The following is a 25,463-nucleotide window of genomic DNA, read 5'->3' as shown; positions in this document are numbered from 1 at the left end:
GATTGGTTTATGTCATTTGTACTCTTTTGAAAAATTTGTATTTTCAGCTTTTTTTTCCATTATTGAAAATATTTTCTTATTTAATTGGAGTCACAAAAGTGGTAATAACTATGTCACAATTTATGACTAAACACAAAGATAACTAAAATAGTGACTAATTGTGACAAGGTAGCTACAAAATATTTTTAACTAAAAGTGACATAAATATAGTCACAAAATTGTATAGTTTAGTTACTTTATATAGTAATAAATCCGTATTTATATTTGTGACTAAATATTTTGTAACAAATTCGATACAATTAGTGACCAAAATTAGTTACCTTTAACTCGGTTACATTATTATAACTAAACTAGATTAGAACCCGTGGTATACCGCGGGGGAAATTATTTATAACTAAAACATTTAAATTATAAATTGTATTTATTGGTTAAATATGTTATATTATATAATAATTATTAATTTTATGGTTTAAAGTTTAAACCATATAATACCGCAATATAATTTATTTTTTACATAATATTTATTTAATCAATTTAATTAGATATGTCTATTTTATGATACTGATAGTGTTAACAAAAAAATGAAAGTATGTTTTACCCATGTAACACCAAATTAATGATATTTTAAATTTATATAAATATCAAAAAACTCGTCCTGCTATATAACTCCGTCCAAAATATTTTAACTCGCACTATATCATCTTAATTTTTAATATTTATTATTTTATATTATAAATATTAGCTTAAGTTGATATGTTATTTATTAGATTGTAAACATTTACATTTTATAAGACTGACGCTTCTTATAAATTTTAAATATTTATAATACTTAGAATCCTTAAAACGGTTGAGTATTTCTCATATTTGAAGTTTCGTAAAAGTTTAAATATATTATTAATATTTTAAAGGTCTTCTAACTTTTTAAAAAGTTGAAATATTTATAATATTTAAACTTTAGAAATTTGAAACTTCATAAACGTTTAAATATTATTAATATTTTTAACATTTTATAAAGTTTAACTTTATAAAAAATATAAATATATATAATATTTAACGTTTTTAAAATCTTTAATAAAGAACCGAAATAAACCAAATAATTTTTTTTAAGTTTGAATATCTGATAAATCAAGCTTATTGTATTATGAATCATTTTGATCTCTTTTATAGTATGATTGTGAACAATTGCTCAACTTTTTAGGCGATGTGGGATATTGTATCTGTAAATTGAGTAATATATGTTTGTTTTTAAAAATTTGTATTACATCATATGCAGGAAAAAATCACAATTTTTATTAACTAAATGTATTATAGAATATTTCAAAATAATTTAAATATAAATTCAAATAAAAATGAAAATGAATCATATATTTATGTTTTAATGAGGTAGAAAGATTTCATTATTTTTTCAAATCTTACTTATAATTAATTTGGAATTTTTGGTAACTATTATTAAATTTAATGCATTAAATGTAAAAAATTTCCAAAACCGATTTTTGAGTAAAAACTGCTACAAAAATACTAGTATAGATAGTGACATATTTATGACCGTTTTAAATACGTCACATTTTCGTATGGAAATCGTTATAATATTATGACCGAACAAACAGTCACAATTTTTCCGTCACAATATTCACTTTTTAATTTTTAGAAATAGTATAACAGCCCCATTAATTCCCATACATTTACAAGTCATGTTATTAAAGAGGTAGCACATGTTCTACTTGAATTATGAGACTTTCATCGGATGTATTATGTACTGTATAGCATAAGAATAATTATGTATATATAGTTCAATCTCCCTCGAACCGGAATCTGATTTTGGGAATTCACAAAGGACCATATGCCTAGTAGGCTAGTATTAGAGAACACAACATATATGGCTAGTTTTACTAACTGTAAACTAATGCAGTGATTGATTACAATATTCTTAAATTTGTATTCGTGATTTGCATTTTTTGAACGAATAGTATATATTTTACTATTTGTTTTGTTCCTAACCAAATATAGTACGTACATATCTATCCTCTTCATATCTAATCTAAGAAAACATTATATTGAATCGAACTATCAAATAATATCATCTATGTAAATTTCCAATTCTGAATTTATATACATCTTGATTTTTTTAGTTTTCTTATTCTATTTGCCTAATATTTTAATAATTAGCATGCTCATTGACAAGCCCAGTTTCATAATAAAGCACTAGAAAACATAAACATAGCTAATTTATGGGAAGATAATAACATGCGTGATGGTATTGTTTTGAGTTTTTAAAGGGTTTGACTTTTGAGTAAGCTGCGTTGTGGAGACCACCAACACACATTTAGTTCGGTAATTATAGAAATATTCAGCACGCGGTTAAAACAGGGCATGAATACTCATTCCTAAAGTTATTATTTTTTTTTGCTAATATGAAATTGTATTATTATTATTTTTCTTCATATCCTTGGTTTCTAATTTTTTTACACATTGAAAATTGAAAAGACTAGATTTAACTCTGTGGTAATCGATTCATATCAGACTTAGATTTTCAGCACGAGGAACATGCAAAATGGTCCAAGTTAACTAATTATCGGACAACAAATATGACAAAAAAGGACGATCCATAAATAGGAAGAAGGCAATGTTTTAAAAGCAGAGAGATAAGGTTCAGTGAATCAATTAACGTACGAAAAGTTTCTACACATCTCTGTTGTTGGCCATAATTTGTCATCTTTTTCCAAAAAATTAAAAAGAATTTACTAAACACGCTCATACAAGAAACCAAATGATTTATATCTCATTTTCCAAGTTAGCAAATGAGTGACAACAATTCGAAATCCATATTGCAATAATAAACAGATTTTGTAAGACTACTAAACATATAGTATAAAGAAACACGTATATGATTACGTCCTCCCAATTTTTTAAGACCACTAACCACGCTGAGAGCCTTGTTAGTTTGTAATTGAGTTTGGTCTGATTATGTTTTATAAAGAATTAATGTGTCTGTAGTTAGTGAAGAGGTGTGTGTTATTAGATGTATTGTTTCAAGTTGTCGGTTGTGACAAGTTACGAACGGTTATGACCGTATGACTTATATATAACTGTGGTGTGTTGTAAAACAAAATTGTAACAAGTTTCATGTAAATAAAAGTTTCAGTTTTCGTTCTTTGTCTTCTCAAAGAGTCTCTTGCTCTGTTTCTTTTCTTCTTCCTCTCAATATTCTAACAAGCCTGAGAGTTTTATTTGTAAAATGAATGTGATTACTCCCAATGTTTATTACTGTCTGCAACAGCTACTTTTTCTTTTCTTCATACATGTAAACAATGCCTGTATTGTATTTAACAACACAATAATATCTTTTAACCCAACCTCGTGATATTGTTCATTATTATCAAACTCATCACCGTATCTTGTATGCAAAAGAAACCAATTACTAGTCAGTTAGATTTTGGGAGTACACAAAGAAACATAAGCCTCAGAAACAACGAGCACAAAACAGGGGTTAGGGCACCAACGAACGCCTTGGAAATAATACACGGTGATGACGATCTTAGGGCACCGGAGAGTAGAATTAATTTTACGATATGTGGATCTGAACTCGTAAAAGTAAACAATCAGCCCAAATCGACTCGGCCCAAATCAGACTTATAACAATGAAACGACAGCGTTGAATAGAGAAGCGTTTAATCAAGCGTACGAAAGGGAACTTGGTTTTTTATTTTATTTGTATCACCCATAACGAGAACAGAAGCATCCTATTGGCTAATGCACGTCACGAGATGAAAACAAAACTCGTTCCAACACGCGCCGACTAAAACAAAAGCGCGTGTTATTCAAAACCCCCTGTCGCGCTGAAATGTCAAAAATAAAAGATGTGTCTCGCATTGAAGCTGTATAACGCTTTGCTTGCTTAAGGCGATCTTCAGACACAAAAACATATGACTGAAGGCAAATCAATAATAAAGAAAATCTCAAAAATGGTATTTTATAGCCAGAAACAGAAAGCGACAAGTAACATTAAGTGGAAGAAAAGAAGAGAGTTAAATCTTGCTAGATCGAAGAGATAAATATGCATGCATTCAGACCACTCTGCATAATCTACGTACAAATTAATAGTGGACCATATGCTAATTAACAGTTAACACAATATATGACTACGTACGTATGATATTATGCTCACAAAGAAACACGATACCACTTGAGCATTTTATAACATTTCCAATGAAAAAGGTCCCAGTCCTTACTGTCCTTTCATATCGATGGACCATGCATGGCTATCAGACTGTCGGATTCATCACCGTGTACGCAAGGAGACCATTTCTGAAGTTCAGTCCCTCTTTTTCTCTCAACAAAAATTGGATTTTTGGAGTTCGCTAACTAAAGACCATAATGAGATTTTTAAATTAATTTAACGTTTATATACGAAAAAAATAAAACAAATGATTATGATAACAAGACGTCACTTCGTAAATCATCATTCTATTTTTTTTCTCCTAATATTGGATATGCGTTATTCATAGGTTTTTAATTATTATTATCGTGATTGATATCATGGATTTGCAAGAGATAACTATATCCTTTAATTTGATCTCTTTTCATCGGAAGAACACACACATTAATTAACTTCATGCGTTTGTCCAAAACAAAATTAACTTCATACTTTCATGTTACTTGTGATATCACTACAAATTTTGGTTTGTATAGTTACCAAAATTTTTGTAGCTATTTACATATTTTCGACACAAATTCATGTTTGTTACAAATTTGTTTCGAAAAATAGTATGCGCCTATAAGGTAGTTGCTAATTAAGCCTTGTAGAAAATCGTAACAAATTTGTAGCAATTTGTGTCAAATTTGCTACAATTCAGTTTGCTTCAATTTTGTCTCAATATAATTGTAACAGATTATTATAAATTCTCACAAAATAAGTTATCTCTAATAGACACAAAAAACGCCACTAGCTCTTTGTAACAAAATAGCAACAAAGGTCTTCAGTTTAGTTGTAAGAATTAGCTGTTATATATTTGTAGCTAATTGCCACAATTTGATTAAATTACTTAAAAATTATATATTGTCGTAAATAACCACAATTAGAAATCATCTGATATGGTTTTAAACCAAAACCGTTTATATGGTAGTGATCAGTCATCTACTACAAAATTTAGTTACGATCTAAAATAGTTAGTATATTATCACAAAAATATGGTTACTTATTAGTAGAAAATTACCACAAACTTTATTGGTATCTAAAATTGCCACTATTTCTCACAGATAGCTACACTTTTGCTACGAGTTTTTTTAATTTAAATCTTGTCACTAATATGTAACTAATCGTCGCAAATATTTGCTACAAATTATGTGTGTCGCATATATTGAAGCTATATCATCCATATTTTGTAGTGTATATAGATGTTATTTGAGAAATATTCATTCTTAAATTTATGTCATAATTGATTTTATGAAAGCTGTATATTATTCATTTTCTTGGTCTCACAATCCCGTTCATAGTCTGAATTCTAATAGTCTTTTTTTCCTCAAATAAAGCATAATTTTATTTAGGGTTATTCATGGATAATAAGAACATGGGTGCGGGTATATTAATTAACTTCATAATTTATTTATCTCAACTCATTATTTTGGCCATGGACGAGTCGGCTTTAACATTACATGATTTATATATATATATATATATTTAAATTTCCGAAAAAGGATCCTTACAAGGCTTAAGAGTCTTTACACCCACAGGCTCTACAGGGGTAAAAACAAACATTCGCCCGCTAGCACGGCAATCCTAAGCTTCCTGGTCACCAACAACAAGAAAAAGAAAAAAAAAAGCAAAATTACAGAAAGGAGACTTCATTGGGGAGGATTCAATCCTGAAACAGCTCAAACCACGTGTGAAGCAGAGTTTGTCCGTTAAACAGATAATGCTGTTCTCTCGAGAGAGGATCAAGTTTAGCTCTGATTAGGAGTTTGATTTCCTTGAGCAAAGTATCAGGTGGCCGAGGAGTGGCAGCATGTATCCATTGATTCTGTTCACGCCAAATGAGGTAAAGTGAGGATTGAAAGGCCAACTTGATGATTAGAGCTATATTCTTGTTGGTAGACGCCCCCAACGCATAAACTGGTTTGGCAGGTTAAGATGGGCACGTCTGGTAAAATAGGTCCATATGGCCTCGCTGAACGCGCAATCGAAGAATAGATGGTCTCTGGATTCATCATGCGAATTGCATAATATGCAAACCGCTGGAACCGAGAGACCCCAACTCCTCAATCTGTCTCTGGTATGCAGCCTATTCCATGCTCCCACCCAAGTAATGAAAGCATGTTTAGGTATGTGGTGAGAAAACCAGACTGACCTGTGCCAGGGAAGGGTGGTAGAGGAAGGACGAAGCGCCTACCATGTCGCGGCTGTAGAGAATATAGTTGATGGAGGACGATGGTCCGTCTTCCATAAATAAGTATCATCATGCTGGCAGTTAATAATATCATCAGTTGCTGGAAGGGCGCTCCGAAGCAAATTAATGATGGGGTTACGGCTTCTAGATGTGGCTAACCACCAGTTTGCACCTCTAAAAGTGTCTCTCACCACTGCTCTTTGGGGAATTCCTGCGGTTTGCGGACCAAGGGGACCCGTGATGTCGAGGAGAGGTCCCAATCCAGTCCAGTTATCAAGCCAAAAGCTTGCAGTTTCCCCGGAACCAACTTCACAGACAATGAAAGGTCGAGCTAAAGGTCTTAGCTTGCATAGCTATCTCCATATCCAGCTACCTGCCGATGTGGGATTAAGATCCCATAAGTTTCTGTTTCCAATCAGGTGTATTCTTATCCATGAGACCCATAATGAGCCAACAGCCGTGAACAAGAGCCATATTAACTTCAAGGCGAAGACTTTGTTCCAGTCGGATAACCTTCTGAGATCTAACCCACCAGGCTCTCGAGGTGTGCACACGACCTCCCAGGCTATCTTAGCTCCTCTAGCTGAATTTGGTGCTCCGTTCCATAGAAAGGCATTACACATTTGCTCCAATTTCGAAAGGCATTGATTTGGCAATACAAATATTGGATCCCAGAAGTGTATAGTGGAAAAGATTTCTGACTTTAGGAGCTGCAATCTTCCTGCAAAGGAGAGTTGTCTGGCAGTCCAAGAAGTAAACCGGCGATTGACCCGATCTATCAAGGGTTGATAATCTTGTTTTCTCATTTTCTGGATCGTGAGAGGAACACCCAAATATCTTACAGGGAAGGCCCCGTGAGTGAGACCAAATCTCAAGGACATCGCCCTCGTTCTTTCAAAATCTCCTCCATCGAGTATGAGTGCCGTTTTGTGTTTATTGAGAGCCAGACCCGAGCTTGCCTTAGAGTCCTCTAAAATACTGATAATTCCTTCCAGTGAGCTTTCTGATCCGTCAAAGAACACCAGGACATCGTCCATAAAACTCAACTGAGTAACTATTGGTGCCTGGCATTGTGGGTGAGTCTGGAAGGTATCATTGATTGCTCCTTTGTCCAGTAATCTGCCCAAGATATCCATGAACAATACAAACAGGTGAGAGGACATTGGATCTCCCTGTCTTATGCTTTTTTTACCTTGGAAAAAACCAATGAGCTCACCATTGAAGGCGATGATGTAGGAGGGAGAGGAGATGCAAGCTTGAATCCACCCAATGAAAGTATCTGGTAACTTCATTGCCTTCATTATGTTAAGTAAAAAGCTCCAATTAACATTGTCATAAGCTTTAGTTAGATCTATCTGCAAACAGCCTCTTGTCAGTGGACCCTCCACGTGAAAGTCTTTAACTAGTTCGGATGCTAGTAGGACTTTCTAGCAAAGAAACCTACCCTTAATGAAACCAACCTGATTCCCTTGCACCGCATCAGAGATAAACAATTTTAGCCTGTTGGAGATGAGCCGAGTTATTATTTTATACACTGTTGTGCAACAGGCTACCGGTCTAAACATAGTGAGATTGTCTGTTCCCGGTTCTTTGGGGATGAGGGTGATAGCTGTTGCATTAAACAATGAGATTGTCTGTTCCCGGTTCTTTGGGGATGAGGGTGATAGCTGTTGCATTAAACCTTTTGAGCAGATGTCCGGTTTGGAAAAATTCCTTCAGCACCTTAATTGTGCTCTCCTTCACCACTGACCACGTCTCCCAGAAGAATTCAGCTGAAAAGTCGTCAGGGCCAGGAGCCTTGTTCTTAGGCATAGAGAACAGTGAGCTTGTGATCTCTTCCTCTGTGGGAATAGCGGTGAGTTTAGCTGCCAAGGTGGGATCGCACCTGAATGGCTGAAGGTTTTGAATCCTCCTGACGGAGTAGGGATGAGCTTGACTCTCGGTTCCCAATAGATTTGTGTAATAAGCCACTATCATCTCCTTTATTTGGTTGACATTGTTGACTCTTTCATTATCCCCCCCCCCTTAAGTATGAGATAAGATTCCTGGCCTGATGTGCAATGACTGCGCGATGAAAGAAGCTTGTGTTGGCATCACCCTCCTTCAGCCAACGGATTCTTGATTTATGCCTATAGAATGTCTCCAGCGCTGAGGCGAAAAAATCCCACTTCTTCCGTGCAACATGCTCAGCCCTAAATAACGCATTTGTGGGGTAACTTAGGAGATCTTCTTGTACAGACTGCAAATGCTCGAGCACCTCACTTGTTCTTTGCTGGATATTCCCAAATCCATGTCTATTTAGAGCCTTACAACATTTCTTCGCTGCTTTTATTTGTTCCCCAGGGAGAACATTGCAGAGCCCAACAAAATCTGTTGTGTCCAAGCTGTTGTGATAGCTAAGATATAGGTCGGATGAGTCGATAAGAAGGAGAAGTACCTGAAGCACTTCTTCGAACGCTCAGACTGGTTGTTAACTGTGATAATACAAGGAGCGTGGTCACATTCTCCTGGAGGATCAAATACTGCAGTAGCATAGGGAAAGGTATTTAGCCATTCAGGGTTTGCTAATGCCCTGTCTAATTTCTGGATTATAGGATTGTCTTGTTGGTGGTTAGACCAAGTGAAAAAAACTCCACGGCTTGGCATGTCCTCTAATTCGTTATCTCTCATATAGGACTGGAGATCCTCCATGCCTCTGAGGGGAAGAGATGCGTGGGTTACGGAGTAGTGCTCACTGGGTGTAGCTATTTGATTGAAGTCTCCCACTAGCGCCCACGGGGTATTAGTGAGGGGAGAAGAAGACGCTAGCATGGAGATGTCCTCCCATAAGGACCTTCTCTCATGTTCCGTGTTTCTGCCATATGAAAGTGACTGCAAAAGAGGTGCTCAGATTTGGCAATTGCAAAATGAACATCATCAACTGATCAGTCTTTTTTAGGACCAAAAGGGATACTGAAGGATGCCAAGCTATCCAAATCCTTCCTAACTCCGAGTAACTATAATTATTATCCGAACGCCAACCTGGTAGGGTTGAAGCTAACACAGAAGTTGCATTGGCTTCAGAGACACGGGTTTCCAAAAAACAACCTACCAGAAGATTGTTAGAAGCAATCCAGCTTCTAACCATTTTTTGACGACCAAGACTATTTAAGCCTCGGATATTCCAACAAAAAACCTTTATTAATAATATAAGAAGGTGGAGAAAGCAAAGCTTTCAGAGATGCGAATTCCCTCCGAGTGAAACTCCCGGTTGGAATCGTGAGTTGCGGATCCAACTGTCTTTTGTTTACCATGCCAGATCTTCAAAAGCTTCTTCCTGGTTTTTGTAGACATCACATCCCAAACAAGTGGAATGGGGAAGAGCGGATCAATCCCGTTTTCCTCAGTCTGATGGTTGCTGTCCGGCACCGGGAGGTTTGTTTCAGTCACTCCAGAATTCAAGGGTCCACTCTTATCCCCCTCAGCAGTTGTAGGGCATGAAGGAACTTTGAGAGTATCGGCGGAGGCTATGTCGAGACTAGGAGGTTGAACAACTGTACTCGCATTTCTGTCGTCCCCTATTCGAACCCCTCCCTTTAGGTCCTTTTGTTTTGGAATCCATTGGGACTGCATTGTGGGGTGTCTTTCATATAGTCTTGGAGGTGTGCTCTTTGACCTCTTAGTAGGGCGCGAACGTCTTCTTTTTTGCTTGGGCTCAGAGAATGAGGCTTCCGTATGGTGTTGAGCCGGATCAACCCCCTCGGTACAAGCTTCATCCGTAAGGATGACAGTAGGATGAGTGACTTCTTTGGTTCCCGACGGAACTGATTTCGTTAAAGGAGATTTCTTAAGGAGAGGCTTGGGACATCTGCTTATGAGGTGCCCATATCTCCCACAGTTCACACATTGAGGGGGGGGATGTGGATAATCAACCGCAAGTCGGATCGAACTGCCTTGTACATCCTTTACTATGACTGAGGTAGGGAGTGGGGAGTCTAGTTTGATAACCACTTTCACCTTTGTTGCTCCTATGTTAATCGGATCCAGCCTCGATTTCTCAGTATGCAATGGTTCTCCGATACCACTGGCAATCACACTAATGCCAGGAAGAGAGTATAATTGCGGAGGAACTTTTTTCAGGATTGCCCACGTGGGTGCGGTCTGAAGCTCTTCAACCTCTATCAAGCCGTCTAAGGTCCAAGGGTAGACTGTACATGAGCAATTACCCGCCTGCCAAAAACCGATGTCGGACACCGATTCACGAGTGGCCAGTGAAGGGATGAAGATCATAGCAGCAGAATCGGATATCACTCTAACCGTTACATTACCGAACTTACCCCAAATCGGGTTTAAGTCGTTGAATATTCTCGAGGCAGATGGACACAGGCCATGAAATTGGGTGACTAGATAGCCTTTCCACATCTCTGTTCCCGCTAGGAGGACCGACGGAGGTGCGACGACCACTGGACTACCTGTAGGTGGTGCGTTAACTGCGGCGGAGACGATCTCAGACACTGCGTTTGGAGTTAGGATAGACCCAATTTCTGGTACAAGAGGAGAGGGAAGGGCTACCCTTTCTTCGACTGTAACTTTTAGGTTCTGAGGACTGATGGGTACACTAGCGCCGGGTGGGCTGGAAATTCCTTCGGGAGTCGCTGGAATCGTGTCCTGCGTCTCGACCAAGGGATTCACTTGAGTTGTAGAGGGGGATATCGGAGTTGGACTGAGGAGCTTCACATCTGAAAGGTGTGAAGTTGAGGCTTTCGGATTCAAGGAACTAGCAACCATTCGAGCGAACTTGGAAGAACCCGGAACTGGCCCCTTGGAGCCACCTTTCTTTTTCGCCATTAGGGCTTTCTCGTCGGACGGTGTGAGGCCGGCCAGCGGCGGCGAATAGGGTTAGACAATTCCTATCGCCTTTTATGTCGCCTTTCCTATAGACAATTCGCCTTTCCTTTGGTTGTTTACATGATTTTTATTAACCAAAAAAAAAAACCATTACATGATTTTTAGTAGAAAGGGAACATCCTTAGACCTAGCTTCTCAACCCGAGAAGTAGAAGTAGCAGCCGTAGTAGCATCATCAACCTTTTTGAATTTGACGAGTAAGGTCTTAGCATCATCATTGGTTAGAATTAGTTGTGGTGCGCTTAACCAAACCCCTGGGGTGGCTCCAACGGTCCCGGTTAAGGTGGTCAACTTGTAAGTGTTTGCTCCTGCTCCTTCTCCGGCATTCTCGATCTTAAACCAACTATTTTTCTCTTGTGGTTTACCACCGATGAGAATCATAGGCTCTTTGGGAGCCGATGAGGAAACATCGACTTCCCAGAACTTGGAAAATTCGTTGCAGACCGGCCAGATGTCTGACTTGAACTCGATATTTACAGCTACAGATGTCTTAACGATGGTCTCCATGAGAGCGTATGGTAATTTGAAGCTAGCCGGTAGTCCCGGTTGGTACGGAAGGAGTGTTTGGGTGATGCCAAGTGGACAAAAGGGAAGTATGTTAGTGGCCGCTGGGACAAGACCACCTCCGTTGTTACTTTTCGTCTACAGAGGCTGGATGAAGTATTGTTCACCGAGTTTAACTGGATTTCCGTCTCTGTCCTTCACCTCTTCCTGTCGTTGTCCTTGGATGCAGACAACTGATGCTGCGAACATGAGAGTGATGAGAACAGAGACTACTGAAGTTTTCTTCATTGTGATTGTTTTGTGTGTTTCTATATAGGATTTGAGTGAGTTGAGTTAAGGAGAGCTAACATATTTTGCATCAGTATAAATAGAAATTCTCAGCGGTTAAAACTGGACATGACAGTAAAAAGAGTAAAACCCTAAATTTATCAGCTATAATGTTTGATTATTGGCTTTTTCCTCATGTCACATGCATGACTAGACTTCTGCAGTAATCGGTTCAAACTTAGTTTTTCAGCACGAGTACAATGCACAAGAGTCCATGTTAACTAACTATCGTACAACAAAAATAATAATAAAAAAGGATGATCAAATAAATAGGAAGAAAATACAAGGTTAAAAGCATAGAGATAAGGTTCGGTGAATCAATTAACGTACGAAATGTTTTCTGGCCACAAATGAGTGACAAAAATTCAAAATCCATATTGCAATAATAAACCAGGTTTCTTAAGAACACTAACCATGTATAAAGAAACACGTAACCATTAATTTGAGAGGTTTATTCGTAAAATGACTATGGTTACTCCCAATGTTTGTATATATCATATTATAAGATTAGCTTTTCTTGGCTGCAACAGCTACCTTTTTCTACATACATGTAAACGATCGATGACTGTATTTGTAATTAACAACACAACAAAAGCATCCTATTGGCTAATGCACGTTGAAAATACACCTCTTTCTCTCACTCTGTACAGCATAAGCCTCAGAACAACGAATGCCTTGTAATACACGTACGGTGATGTCGATCTTAGGGCACCGGGGAGTAGAAATATATATTGCGATAGTGTGGATCTGAACCCAATCAGCCCAAAACAGACGAGATTTATAAACAATGAAACGACAGCCTTGAACAGAGATGCCTTTAAAGTCAAACGAATGGTCGTTGACTGGGAACAAAAGCATCCTATTGGCTAATGCACGTCACGAGATGAAAACAAAATTGGTTCCAACACGCGCCGACTAAGACAAAAGCGCGTGTTATGCAAAACCCCACGTCGCGCTGAAATGTCAAAAAATAAAAAGATGTGTCTCGCATTGAAGCTCAAGCTATAACGCATTTTCATGACTTTGCTTGCTTAAGACACAAAACACAACAATGGGGTTTTGAGAAATCCCGGAAGACGCTAAAAAAACGTTTTTTTTTTTTTTTTTTTTTTTTTGTTATAATTTCTCTCCCATTCGTTATCGTTATCGTAATGGGAAGAGGAGCAATCAAAGAAGAAGAGAGCGAGGGGAAGAGGAAAACATGGCGATGGCCTTTAGCGACTCTGGTTGTCGTGTTTTTGGCAGTTGCTGTGAGCTCAAGGACCGCTTCTAATGTTGGTTTCTTCTTCACCGATCGAAATTCTTGTAGCTGCTCACTTCAGGTTTTTGGATTTCACTCTCTTCTTAAAATTCTCTCGATCTTTTTTGCTTTCGATTTTGTATCATTTTTGATTTTAAGGAATTTTGACTTTTTATGGTTCGCTCAAGTACAATTTTTTGGTGTTCTGTTTATGTTTCTGGATTGGGTATTTGAGGAAATTTGTGGATATCTGTGACTGTGATGGATTCAGGGGTAATAAAAAGTTTGAATCTTTTGATCACATTGTTTAGCCACAATGGTAATAAAAATTGAATCTTTTTGGTCACATTGTTTAAACACCAAAGCTTTGAAACGTTTTCTCTGAAATGTACCAATGTTGTTTTAAATTGAAGATGTGTGTGATTGTCGTCAATGTTGTTGTAAGATTTAATCTTTCAATGGATCAAGATTTGATTATTAGTCTTTTTTTTTTTTTTTTAAATTTTGAATGCAGGGAACTGGTAAATACAAAGGTATGGTTGAAGACTGTTGTTGTGATTATGAAACAGTGGACAATCTCAATAGTGAGGTCTTGAATCCTTTACTGCAAGATCTCGTCACTACACCTTTTTTCCGGTACTTTAAGGTCAGTGATTGCTTTTTGAATCACACATTATGTCGATAAAAAGCTATGGAATTGTGTACAGTGGTGTAGTTAGTGACTTTTTTTGTCTGGCTGTTTTTAAATGTGGGGATTTAGGTTAAACTGTGGTGTGACTGCCCATTCTGGCCAGAAGATGGAATGTGTCGTCTGCGTGATTGCAGTGTCTGTGAATGTCCAGAGAATGAGTTTCCAGAACCGTTTAAAAGGCCACTTCCTTCTCATGATCTCAAGTGTCAAGAAGGAAAACCACAAGCAGCCGTTGACCGTACTATAGATAACAGAGCATTCAGAGGTTGGGTTGAAACCAAGAATCCATGGACGCATGACGACGATGACACAGATAGCGGTATGTAGTAACCTAAAAAAAAAATGCTCTTCGGACATCTTCTTTGAATATATGCTATACTGTGAATTAGCATTTTGATAATTTCAAATTGACTTATATGTACAGGTGAGATGACTTATGTCAATCTTCAGTTAAACCCTGAGAGGTATACTGGTTATACTGGACCGTCAGCTAGAAGGATTTGGGACTCTATATATTCAGAGAATTGTCCAAAGTGTGAGTTTTCTTTCCCCATCATATTAGTATTGGGGACAAAGGTGTGTTATATGATGTACGTTGAAGTGTATATGGGTTTCTGCAGATTCATCTGGGGAGACATGTCCAGAGAAAAAGGTTTTGTACAAATTAATATCTGGTCTTCATTCTTCAATCTCGATGCACATAGCTGCTGATTACCTTCTTGATGAGTCAAGCAACCAGGTTTGTGTTTCTGAGCAAAAAGATAGACAAGTCTCTCAACATGAATATATACTTGTACTATGGTATTGACTCTTGATTGATATGTATTTACTTTGAAATACAGTGGGGACAGAACATGGATCTGATGTATGATCGTATTCTGAGACATCCAGATCGTGTTAGAAATATGTACTTCACTTATCTATTTGTGCTACGTGCTGTTACAAAAGTGAGTAACTTCTCTCTTTTTGGGAATTTCTATGTCTCTTTAAATAATCATTCTATTAGTCTTATGGACTGACTTCTTGCAAATGTTTGATTCAGGCAACAGCATACTTGGAGCAGGCAGAGTATGACACAGGAAACCATGCTGAAGATCTGAAAACACAGTCCTTGATTAAACAATTGTTGTATAGTCCAAAACTACAAACAGCATGTCCTGTTCCGTTTGATGAAGCTAAGCTGTGGCAAGGTCAAAGTGGCCCAGAATTGAAACAGCAGATTCAGAAACAATTCAGGAATATAAGGTTTGTCTGATTATTTTCTTGAAAATGAATTGGCAAACGTAGAGAGTGTGGTAATTAGTAATACAGGTAATTAGCAATGTATTTGTTGCAGTGCACTGATGGATTGTGTAGGTTGTGAAAAATGTCGGCTTTGGGGGAAACTTCAGGTTCAGGGACTTGGTACAGCTTTGAAAATTCTCTTCTCTGTCGGAAACCAAGAAACCGGAGACCATCAGACTGTGAGTTACTCAAACATCTTTACGCATGATTTTGTATATTTAGACGTCGCTGAGTCTGAAGTAATTCTTAATATTGAGTTCAGGGACTTATCTTTTTCAACAGCTTCAACTGCAACGGAACGAGGTGATTGCGTTGGTGAATTTGCTCAACCGTCTCTCCGAGTCAGTTAAAATGGTCCACGATATGGGACCAGACGTGGAGAGGCTAATGGAAGATCAGATAGCTAAAGTCTCATCAGCTAAACCTGGAACTGGAAGATTAAGAAGAATATGGGATTTAGCTCTCTCCTTGTGGTGAATTACATAACAAAACGAACTATCCAGCTTTTTTAGGCATTCATGCTCTGCATCATCATTACAAGCCTAGGATTGGATAGCATTATAGAGAAAGAAGTCATACAAAAGATTTTGGTAAAACAGATAAAAAAGCAAAATATAACATTCTTGAGGTAACTAATTTACCGATACAGATTACAGAAGCATGATGACAAAAGTTTGATTAACTAATAATAAAACACATTTTATTATTTTTTAATTAAAAATAAAAATATCCATTAGTGTAAGTTATCAAGTGTATATCAATATATAAGTATAGGGATCTAATTGTAAATATTGTAACCCTAGTTTCCTTGTGTACTATAAATATGTCTGTAATCATTAATCAAGAATTATTACAGCCTTTATATGGTATCAGAGCAAACGATAAAACCTAAACCTAAATTTTTTTAAACACTACGCCTCCTCTATGGCTACCTCTAGCAACGCCTCTCCTTCCACCGGTGAAGTCATCCTGACTTCTACTAATCCTCTTTTCAATGTCAACACCTCTATTGTTACCAAACTCAATGACATCAATTACTTGATGTGGAGTCTCCAGATCCATGCTTTGATTGACGGCTATGAACTCGCCGGCTACCTTGATGGATCTCACCCTGCTCCATCTCCCACCATTACGACTGATGGTGTCACCATTCCAAATCCAGACTTTGTTCTCTGGAAGCGCCAAGATCGCCTTCTCTACAGTGCCTTGCTCGGCGCTATGTCTGCTCTTGTTCAACCATTGGTGTCCCGAGCCACTACCGCTGCTGAGGTCTGGGAGACACTTACGTCTATCTTTGCTAAACCAAGCCGAGGTCACGTTCAGGGTATCAAAAATCAAATTAAGGCGTGGACTAAAGGTAACATGACTATTGATGCATATGTACGTGGTCTTGTTATTCGTTTTGATGAACTTGCTACTCTTGGCAAACCGATGGATCTTGAGGATCAAATTGAGAAGATCCTTGAAGGTCTTCCCGACGACTACAAATCTGTCATAGATCAGATTGAGGGTAAAGATGTTACACCAGCCATCATCGATGTTCATGAACGCTTACATAACCGTGAGTCTCGCCTCATTGCTGTTGTCGCTGCCACTCCGACCCCTTTTCCGGTCTCCGCAAACAATGTTCAGCATCGCATGGACAACAACAACAACAACAACACCAGCAACAACAACTCCAACCCTAGGAACAATGGTTGCTCACGGAACCAGAACCAGCACTCTCGCTCGTTCAACAACAACAATTGGCAATCCTCTCAAGGTAACAACAACAACCGATCTTTTAGGCCCTACTTGGGCAAGTGTCAATTATGCAACACTCAAGGACACAATGCTCGAAGATGTCCACAACTTCTCTCCATGCAACACTTCATCTCACCACAACAGCCCCTTCACTCCATGGCAACCTCGGGCAAACATGGCTGCTGTCCTGGACTCCGGTGCTACACACCACATCACCTCCGATCTTAACAATCTCTCGCTGCACCAGCCATACACTGGTGGTGATGATGTTATGATTGCTGATGGGTCTACTATGCCAATTACACACATGGGTTCCATGCTTCTTCCCTCACAAACTAAAGCTTTAAAATTAGATAAAGTTCTATGTGTTCCCGATATACATAGAAATCTTATTTCTGTGTATCGACTATGTAACGCTAATAATGTTTCTGTTCACCTCTTTCCTACATTCTTTCAGGTGAAGGATCTGAGTACGGGGGTCCCATTACTCCAAGGCCGAACTGAACATGGGTTGTATGTGTGGCCGGTGACAAATCTGAATGTTGTGGCGATGCTCTCTTTGTCTGGACCAAGAACAAGTCTCGTTTCAAGGCATTCACGTTTGGGCCATCCTTCTCCACCTATCTTAAACACTATTCTTAATGCTTTTTCGCTTCATGTTGCTTCTTCTTCACAAAAACACTTATCTTGCTCAGATTGTTTAATTAATAAAAGTCACAAGTTGCCATTCACAAACACATCTATCATATCCAATCGCCCTCTTCAATATATTTTTCTGATGTTTGGACTTCTTCAATTCTCTCCACTCAAAACTACAAATACTACCTGATTCTCATTGACCATTTCACTATATACATATGGCTTTATCCCCTACAACGCAAATCTGATGTGAAAGATGTGTTGATCACTTTTAAAGCACAGGTTGAAAATCGTTTTCAAACGATAATTGGCACCTTGTTCACCGACAATGGCAGCGAGTTCGTGGCTTTACGTCGGTTTTTATCAACATCTGGCATTACACATCTCACATCACCACCCCACACTCCGGAGCATAATGGTCTATCTGAACGAAAGCATCGTCATGTTGTGGAGACGGGTATTACGCTCATGTCCGTGGCTTCTCTACCAAAGGATCATTGGCCGTATGCTCTTGCCACTGCTGTTTATCTTATCAACCGGATGCCAACACCAGTCCTTGGTCTTCAGTCACCGTTTCAGAAGTTATTCAATCAACCACCAAATTATGAGAAACTTCGAGTATTTGGGTGTTTGTGTTTCCCTTGGCTTCGCCCATATACACAACAAAAATTTGATGATCGCTCTCAAGCGTGTGTCTTTCTTGGATACTCGGCTACACAAAGTGCGTACTATTGTCTACATGTTCGGTCTGGTAGGATCTATACCTCACGACATGTTCGCTTTGTTGAACATGTCTTCCCTTTTCGTGAGATGGTCTCCAACCGGTCAGTTCATCCTATCACAGTCACTGGTGCACCGTCCTCCACTCTGTTATTTACATCGATTTCGGTGGCTCCATTGATGATGCAACCACTGTCGTCCCCACATACTCCCTCTCCGTCGTTGTCATTACCCATATCACGACCTCCCATTGTTCATACATATCAACGTCAAGATCGATTAGTGGGCCAACCACAAGGCCTAACAACACTTCCTAGTGCTTCTACTGGATCCACAGCCCAACAACACAATAATTCATCTATACATCCAAGTCCAGTTGCTGCTTCGAGTCTCTCTGCTCTGACATCGACCTCGTCTTCTTTGTCTTCGAGTTTGGGACCCTCCGCCACAAACCTTCACTCGCCATCCTCGCCGTCGTGTCCACACCACCCTTAGGTATCGTCTCTTTCTCCTTTGTCTTCTCCTACTACGTCTTTGGAGCCTACTGCTACTCCTGAAAATGAGTCGCGACCCACGACTCAACCACAACCCCGTTCCAATGAGCCCACTGCTCGACCATAAAATGAGTTGCGACCCACAACTCAGCCGCAACCACCACAAATCCCACCACCACACCAAGATGTTTCTATTCAAGCACACAACCAAACACAAAACAATGCGCCACCGCAAAATCTCCACAATATGACAACTCGTGCCAAAAATAATATTCACAAACCCGTCCAAAAGTTTGGTCTCAAGGTTACATTGCATTCCTCTCGTTTAAATGAACCAGCTACAATTGTTCAGGAACTTAAAGATCCTAATTGGTCACGAGCATGTTCGGTTGAGTATGATGCTCAAATTGGTAACCATACTTGGGATCTCGTACCTCCAAATGCTCATCAGAATATTGTTGGTTGTCGCTGGGTGTTCACCAAGAAATTTCTTGCTAATGGGACACTAGACCGCTACAAAGCAAGGTTAGTTGCTAAGGGTTTTCACCAACAATATGGCAAGGATTATGCTGAAACTTTTAGTCCTGTTATCAAATCCACAACAATTCGTGTGGTGTTAGACGTTGCAGTGAAGAAAGCATGGCCTATAAAACAACTCAATGTCAACAATGCCTTTCTACAGGGTGATCTCACTGAAGAAGTGTATATGTCACAGCCGCCGGGTTTTGTCGATAAGGATCGACCCTCTTATGTTTGTCGCCTACGGAAGCCAATTTATGGACTTAAGCAAGCCCCCGTGCATGGTATATAGCTCTTAAACAACATTTACTTGATACCGGCTTCTCCAACTCCCTCGCAGTTGCTTCACTCTTCATTCGCAGCTCTGGTCGCCAAATTACATATGTTCTAGTGTATGTCGACGATATCATTGTCACCAGTAGTGACTCTGGAACTGTAGATGCTGTTCTTCGTGCTTTCGCTGACCGCTTTTCCATCAAGGACCCTGTTGACCTACATTATTTTCTTGGGATAGAGGTTACACGGTCCGTCCGAGGTATGCATCTTATGCAACGTAAGTACATCACTGACCTACTACACAAAACAAACATGATCGAAGCAAAACCTGTCTCCACTCCTCTACCGACAACACCCAAGCTTACTCTTACTAGCGGTTCTCCACTTCAAGATGCTTCCCAATATCGATCTGTTGTGGGCAGTCTTCAATATCTCTCATTCACAAGACCGGACATTTCATATGCGGTGAATCGTCTCTCACAATTCATGCACCGACCCACACATGAACACTGGCAAACTGTGAAACGAGTACTACGATATCTTGTTGGTACTACCACACATGGTATCTATCTTCACGCTTCATCTCCTCTTTCTCTTCATTGTTTTTCAACGTCTCATGTCAAATTACAAGGTTTCTCCGACGCGGACTGGGCGGGAGACACTGATGACTATGTCTCGACAAATGGTTATGTGTTTTATATGGGTCGCAATCCAATTCCCTGGTCATCTAAAAAGCAGAATGGTGTTGCTCGTTCCTCAACGGAAGCGGAATATCGGGCTGTTGCCAACACTTCAGCTGAACTTTGTTGGTTATGTTCCTTGTACTCTGAACTCAAGATTGATATTCCTGCTCCTCCTGTTATCTATTGCGACAATGTGGGTGCCACTTATCTTTGCGTGAATCCTGTCTTTCACTCTCGTATGAAACATATTGCACTTGATTATCATTTTGTTCGAAACCAGATTCAGTCCAACAAGCTACGGGTTTCACATGTCTCTACTCATGATCAGTTGGCCGACACTTTTACGAAACCGTTACCACGAGCCCGTTTCTAGCAAGCATGTTTCAAGATTGGGGTCGTTAAACTCTCTCTATCTTGAGAGGGTGTATCAGCGATATGTGTATATCAATATAAGTATAGGGATCTACTTGTAAATATTGTAACCCTAGTCTCCTTGTGTAATATAAATATGTTTGTAACTTATTATCATTAATCAAGAATTATTACAGCCTCTATAATGCTGACGCAACAGAACGAGTCACTCGAGCTACATCTTTGGGGTTTTTTCAAAATCACATGTATTCAAACTGTGATTTTTAAATTAGGGAGAATAACTAGAATTACTTCCTAATATTATGTTGGAAAACTTTGTTCAGAATGTGGTGTGAAAAAATATAGGCAATTTTTGAAACATTTTACAAGTAAAATTTATAGATATTATCTTTCTTTTATTATGCAATGTGAAAATGATACTTTGCTTTCAAAATGAATCAGAAAAATAGCTCCTCATTTTGAGGTGAATCTCAAAATTGTATTGAGGTTAAACTATGTCTTACGAGCACCATTTATATATTAAAGTAAAGAGAATTGCAAACTATGCAATTTGGTAAATCAAATTTTCTGAATGTGTGCTTGATAATTCAAATAATTTGCAATTATGCACTCTCATGGCATACCATTACCGAAAAGAACTTAAAATTGGATTCAAATATACAAAATTACAAATGCGAAATTGTGGTAGTTAAAAAATTCACATCCAAAGATAACTAATCAATCTAAAAATTTTATAGAATATAATTTGAGATTTTTTTTGGATTTTGATAGATACAAAATTCACATCCAAAAATAAATAATCTATCTAATCTTTTAAAAGAATTTAAATTTGAAAGAAGGGAAAATATATGGATAAAAACTCTTAACAAATTTAGGGATTTCAAAAAGCAAAAGCCAAAACATATGATATGGTTCAACTTACCCAAACTTTATTATACACTCATGTTGACAAATGTTGGGAGAATTTTTTTTTTTTTTTTGGTATGAATCTCCTTTATTAAAAAACATAATATAGAAAGCATACATCAAATTAAATTAAAACATACATTAGCATAAAAGCAAAATAGACTACAAGCAACGTAAACAAACCCTCAAATAGAAAGAGAAGTGAAGTAATCTTATTATGTACTTTGATAATGATACTTTGCTTTCAAGAAGAATCAGAAAACTCTACTAACATTTTGAGGTTAGAATCTCAAATATTGTACTTAAGTTGCATTATTTCTATGAGCACCATTTATATGTTAATGTAGGAAAGAATTGCAAACTATGTGGTAAAAATTAAAAAAATTCCCAACATTTGATAATTCAAATAATTTGCAAGTATGCAGTCTAATGACATATCAAATATTGTACTTATAATTTGTTAAACACAATATCATTAAAATTACAAATGATAAATTTTGATAGATATATTAGTCACATCCAAAAATAACTAATCAATCAAAAATATTCAAGGAAATTAAAATTTGAAGAATTCTTGGTTTGATTTGATTCAGAAGTTTGATAACCAAAATTTCCAACAACTAAAACAAATCCGGCAAAAACACAACCGATAATGGTTTATCGACGAAATTTTTATAAATCTGAAAACCGGATTTAATCCAGGTGAGTCTTTAACCGGATTTACTGTTCTGATTCACGCAGCTGATTTAGTAACAAACTATTTTGGGCCAAGACCCAAACAATTTCATTTTGATCGGCTAGCAAAATAAAAGTTTAAAGAAAATCAGAACTATGAGCTTTTCAATCAATTTTAGAAGGTTAGAGATAAGTTGGTTCAAACGAAGAAACACAAAAATCACGTTTGTAACTACTTGACTTTTTTTTCTCACATGAGACGCTCATGTCTAAGTCTAACTAACTAAATTCTCGTCACAATGTTTCCTAGTATTTAAGCAAGTATCAAGACCACTTCATCAATACAAGTAAACAAGCTTATAAGTGTTTTCTTTATACGTATAAACATCTTGTGATCAAAACAAGTAACCATTCAAAAAAGATGAAAGGAAAAACTTTGATTTTCAGTTTGCTCATAATGAGTCTCGTCATGGCACAAATTCAAGTAGAAGCAAGGGCCTGCTGCCCGTCCAACAAAGCTAGAAATGTTTATCTTATATGTCGTCTCAATCAGTCCAGGAAAACGTGTATTTCACTGAGTGGATGTCAAGAATCTGATACATGCCCTCCTGGCTGGGAAAACGACATTCTGGAAAACTCAGGTAAATGGGAAAATGTCTTTGATATTATTTGTTAAAAGATCGATCAAGGTTTTATTTTTGATGCAAATATATATTTCTTTTTTTTCTTGACTCACAGGTGATGTTGTTAATGAGTACTGCAAGTTAGGGTGTGAAACTTCTGTTTGTGGTGCCATGAACACTCTCAAAAACTCTGGTAAAGCGAACTCCCCAATTCATTTTTATTATTATCTCGTAAGGATAATGGACAAGAAACATTAATCCATTCTAATGTTTGTTTTGGTGACTAGATGCAAGTGAGATTGTGAAAGGAGCGCTTGAACAATGTGCTAAGGCATGTTCTACTTTCTGCACCAGGAGCTCTTAAGCCACACTTGAAACAGCCTAGAGTACTGTTCTAATTGTGGTGTATGTGACAAAAAAATGTTAGACTCTTGTAATAAGTTGTACTTCTTGGTTTGTGTGTGTGCATGTGTCGCAAAAGGCTGTCGATCACTAGATTGTACATGCCCTCGCTACTTCCCTATCATCTTAATAAAGAAAAACATGTCTTTTATTAATCTTCTTCTCTCGAAAATTTTCATTTGCTTTCCACTAATTAATTTTTATTATTCTACACAAAGAAGATAGTATGAGATACGTAAGACAAAGATTATGATTTTTGCTGATTAAGTGAATCCACAAACCCGTCTAACCGGAGGATGATAAGATATCAATCATCCTCCCATGAAATCAAATTGAATGAGAAGTTAATTCGTATTATCAGGTTTCTGCGGTGTCTCCTTCAGACCTGCCTTACGAGCATTGGTAAGCAAAACTCTGTGAGCTAACCTTCCTCTGCTTCCTATAGACAGCCTAACTCTCTCCATCCGACATTAATGCCACCACCTCTTCTCAACGGTTGCTGCCTTGGGGAAGATTTCATTTGCATTCTCTTTTGTATGCTTCGTCTCAGTACGCTGGTCAACGTCTTCCCGTTACTTCTATGTAGCTTGGGGCTGGTGAAGAGTACTTGGTTAGCGCCGCCACTCTTTTCATGAGGCGAGTTTGTAATAGCTTGGCAGGGTGGCAATAATGAAAAAGGTTGTTGCAAGGCATTGGGGCAAGAGTCTTCCTTCTTGGAGCTGGTGGAGTACGTTTTGCGTAGATAGAGGATCTTCCTGTTCTCTTAAGTATTTGCACTTGCTCAGCCATTTCTGGGTTGTTCACCTTCTCAATGAGGTCACTGTACTTAAGGCCACCATTGGGTAAAGGAGGTAGATCATAGCTTGTGGTGCTCTCCAAGAGTGATGAGTGTGTTACATTCACCATTTCTTTTGAAGCTGACCCGTGTTAGAAATATGTACTTCACTTATCTATTTGTGCTACGTGCTGTTACAAAAGTGAGTAACTACTCTCTTTTTGGGAATTTCTATGTCTCTTTGAATAATCATTCTATTAGACTGATGGACAGACGACTTCTTATAAATGTTTGATTCAGGCAACAGCATACTTGGAGCAAGCAGAGTATGACACAGGAAACCATGCTGAAGATCTGTAAACACAGTCCTTGATTAAAAAGTTGTTGTATAGTCCAAAACTACAAACAGCATGTCCTGTTCCGTTTGATGAAGCTAAGCTGTGGCAAGGTCAAAGTGGACCAGAATTGAAACAGCAGATCCAGAAACAATCCAGGAATATAAGCTGCAATTGCAACGGAACGAGGTGATTGCATTGGTGAATTTGCTCAACCGTCTCTACGAGTCAGTTAAAATGGTCCACGATATGGGACCAGACGTGGAGAGGCTAATGGAAGATCAGATAGCTAAAGTCTCATCAGCTAAACCTGGAACTGGAAGATTAAGAAGAATATGGGATTTAGCTCTCTCCTTGTGGTGAATTACATAACAAAACGAACTGTCCAGCTTTTTTTAGGCATTCATGCTCTGAATCATCATTACAAGCCTAGGATTGGATAGCATTATAGAGAAAGAAGTCATACAAAAGATTTTGGTAAAACAGATAAAAAAGCAAAATATAACATTCTTGAGGTAAACTACTTTTACTGATAATAATAAAACACATTTATATTATTTCTTAATTGAAAAAAAAAAAAAATCCTTTCAAGTAATGTTGAAGCAACCAACCGAACGAGCTACATCTTTGGGTAAAAGCTGCCGCCTTTCCCAATCTCACTAGCCGGAAAAAAAAAATACAATGACCGCCGGAAAACGAAAATCCGACAAAACCCAAACCAACAAACATGGTCTTAAAGACCCATTACTGCGCCGTCTCTCTTCAGCAGCCGCAGTAACCAGTTCCTTTCTCCAAGCGAACGATCTCTTCCTCTCGCCATCACAGTCTCTCCGACTCGAATCCCTAATCTCATCTCTCCCAATCTCACCTTCCCCTTCTCCGTCCTCCACCTCCGCCGCCACGTGGTTCGACCGCTTCTTAACCTCTGCCACAGAAGACGACGATGATGATCCTCGCTGGTGCCTTTGTTTCCGATTGTCGAAACC

General features: G+C 38.2%; 3 protein-coding genes and 2 pseudogenes across 5 annotated transcripts; 2 read left to right on the top strand and 3 right to left on the bottom strand.

The window, feature by feature from the left end:
- Positions 1-2,192: 2,192 nt before the first annotated feature.
- LOC147925807 (uncharacterized) lies at positions 2,193-12,108 on the bottom strand. Of its 2 annotated transcripts, XM_087490098.1 has the most exons (3): positions 7,600-12,108; positions 6,556-7,502; positions 2,193-2,384 (listed from the first exon to the last, which is right to left on the bottom strand). In XM_087490098.1, exon 1 carries the CDS (start codon positions 11,208-11,210, stop codon positions 9,564-9,566), a length of 1,647 nt encoding a protein of 548 aa, XP_087346224.1. In that variant the 5' UTR covers positions 11,211-12,108; the 3' UTR covers positions 2,193-2,384; positions 6,556-7,502; positions 7,600-9,563. The 2 variants fall into 2 exon arrangements, with proteins under 2 accessions (XP_087346224.1, XP_087346223.1); XM_087490097.1 differs by having other exon boundaries at positions 6,556-12,108.
- Positions 8,395-9,510, bottom strand: LOC147925808 (uncharacterized; annotated as a pseudogene).
- LOC104751073 (kunitz trypsin inhibitor 2 pseudogene) lies at positions 11,300-12,061 on the bottom strand (annotated as a pseudogene).
- Positions 12,109-13,054: 946 nt separating the features above from the next.
- LOC104751072 (endoplasmic reticulum oxidoreductin-1) lies at positions 13,055-16,021 on the top strand. Of its 2 annotated transcripts, none has more exons than XM_010472949.3 (9): positions 13,055-13,422; positions 13,855-13,986; positions 14,101-14,350; positions 14,456-14,566; positions 14,652-14,770; positions 14,874-14,978; positions 15,074-15,276; positions 15,368-15,494; positions 15,598-16,021. In XM_010472949.3, exons 1-9 carry the CDS (start codon positions 13,252-13,254, stop codon positions 15,790-15,792), a joined length of 1,413 nt encoding a protein of 470 aa, XP_010471251.2. In that variant the 5' UTR covers positions 13,055-13,251; the 3' UTR covers positions 15,793-16,021. The 2 variants fall into 2 exon arrangements, 1 of the variants encoding a protein (XP_010471251.2); XR_015583612.1 differs by having other exon boundaries at positions 13,091-13,422; positions 15,388-15,494.
- Positions 16,022-22,588: 6,567 nt separating this feature from the next.
- On the top strand, positions 22,589-23,522 carry LOC104751071 (thionin-2.1). Its single transcript, XM_010472948.2, has 3 exons — positions 22,589-22,983; positions 23,081-23,158; positions 23,253-23,522. The coding sequence occupies exons 1-3, from the start codon at positions 22,764-22,766 to the stop codon at positions 23,327-23,329; spliced, it is 375 nt and encodes a 124-aa protein (XP_010471250.1). The 5' UTR covers positions 22,589-22,763; the 3' UTR covers positions 23,330-23,522.
- The last annotated feature ends 1,941 nt before the right edge of the window (positions 23,523-25,463 follow it).

The sequence above is a fragment of the Camelina sativa genome, chromosome 16 (assembly GCF_030686135.1).
Source record: "Camelina sativa cultivar CO46 ecotype springtype chromosome 16, ASM3068613v1".
Classification (NCBI taxonomy): domain Eukaryota; kingdom Viridiplantae; phylum Streptophyta; class Magnoliopsida; order Brassicales; family Brassicaceae; genus Camelina; species Camelina sativa.
This window is presented reverse-complemented; position numbering and strand designations above follow the sequence as displayed.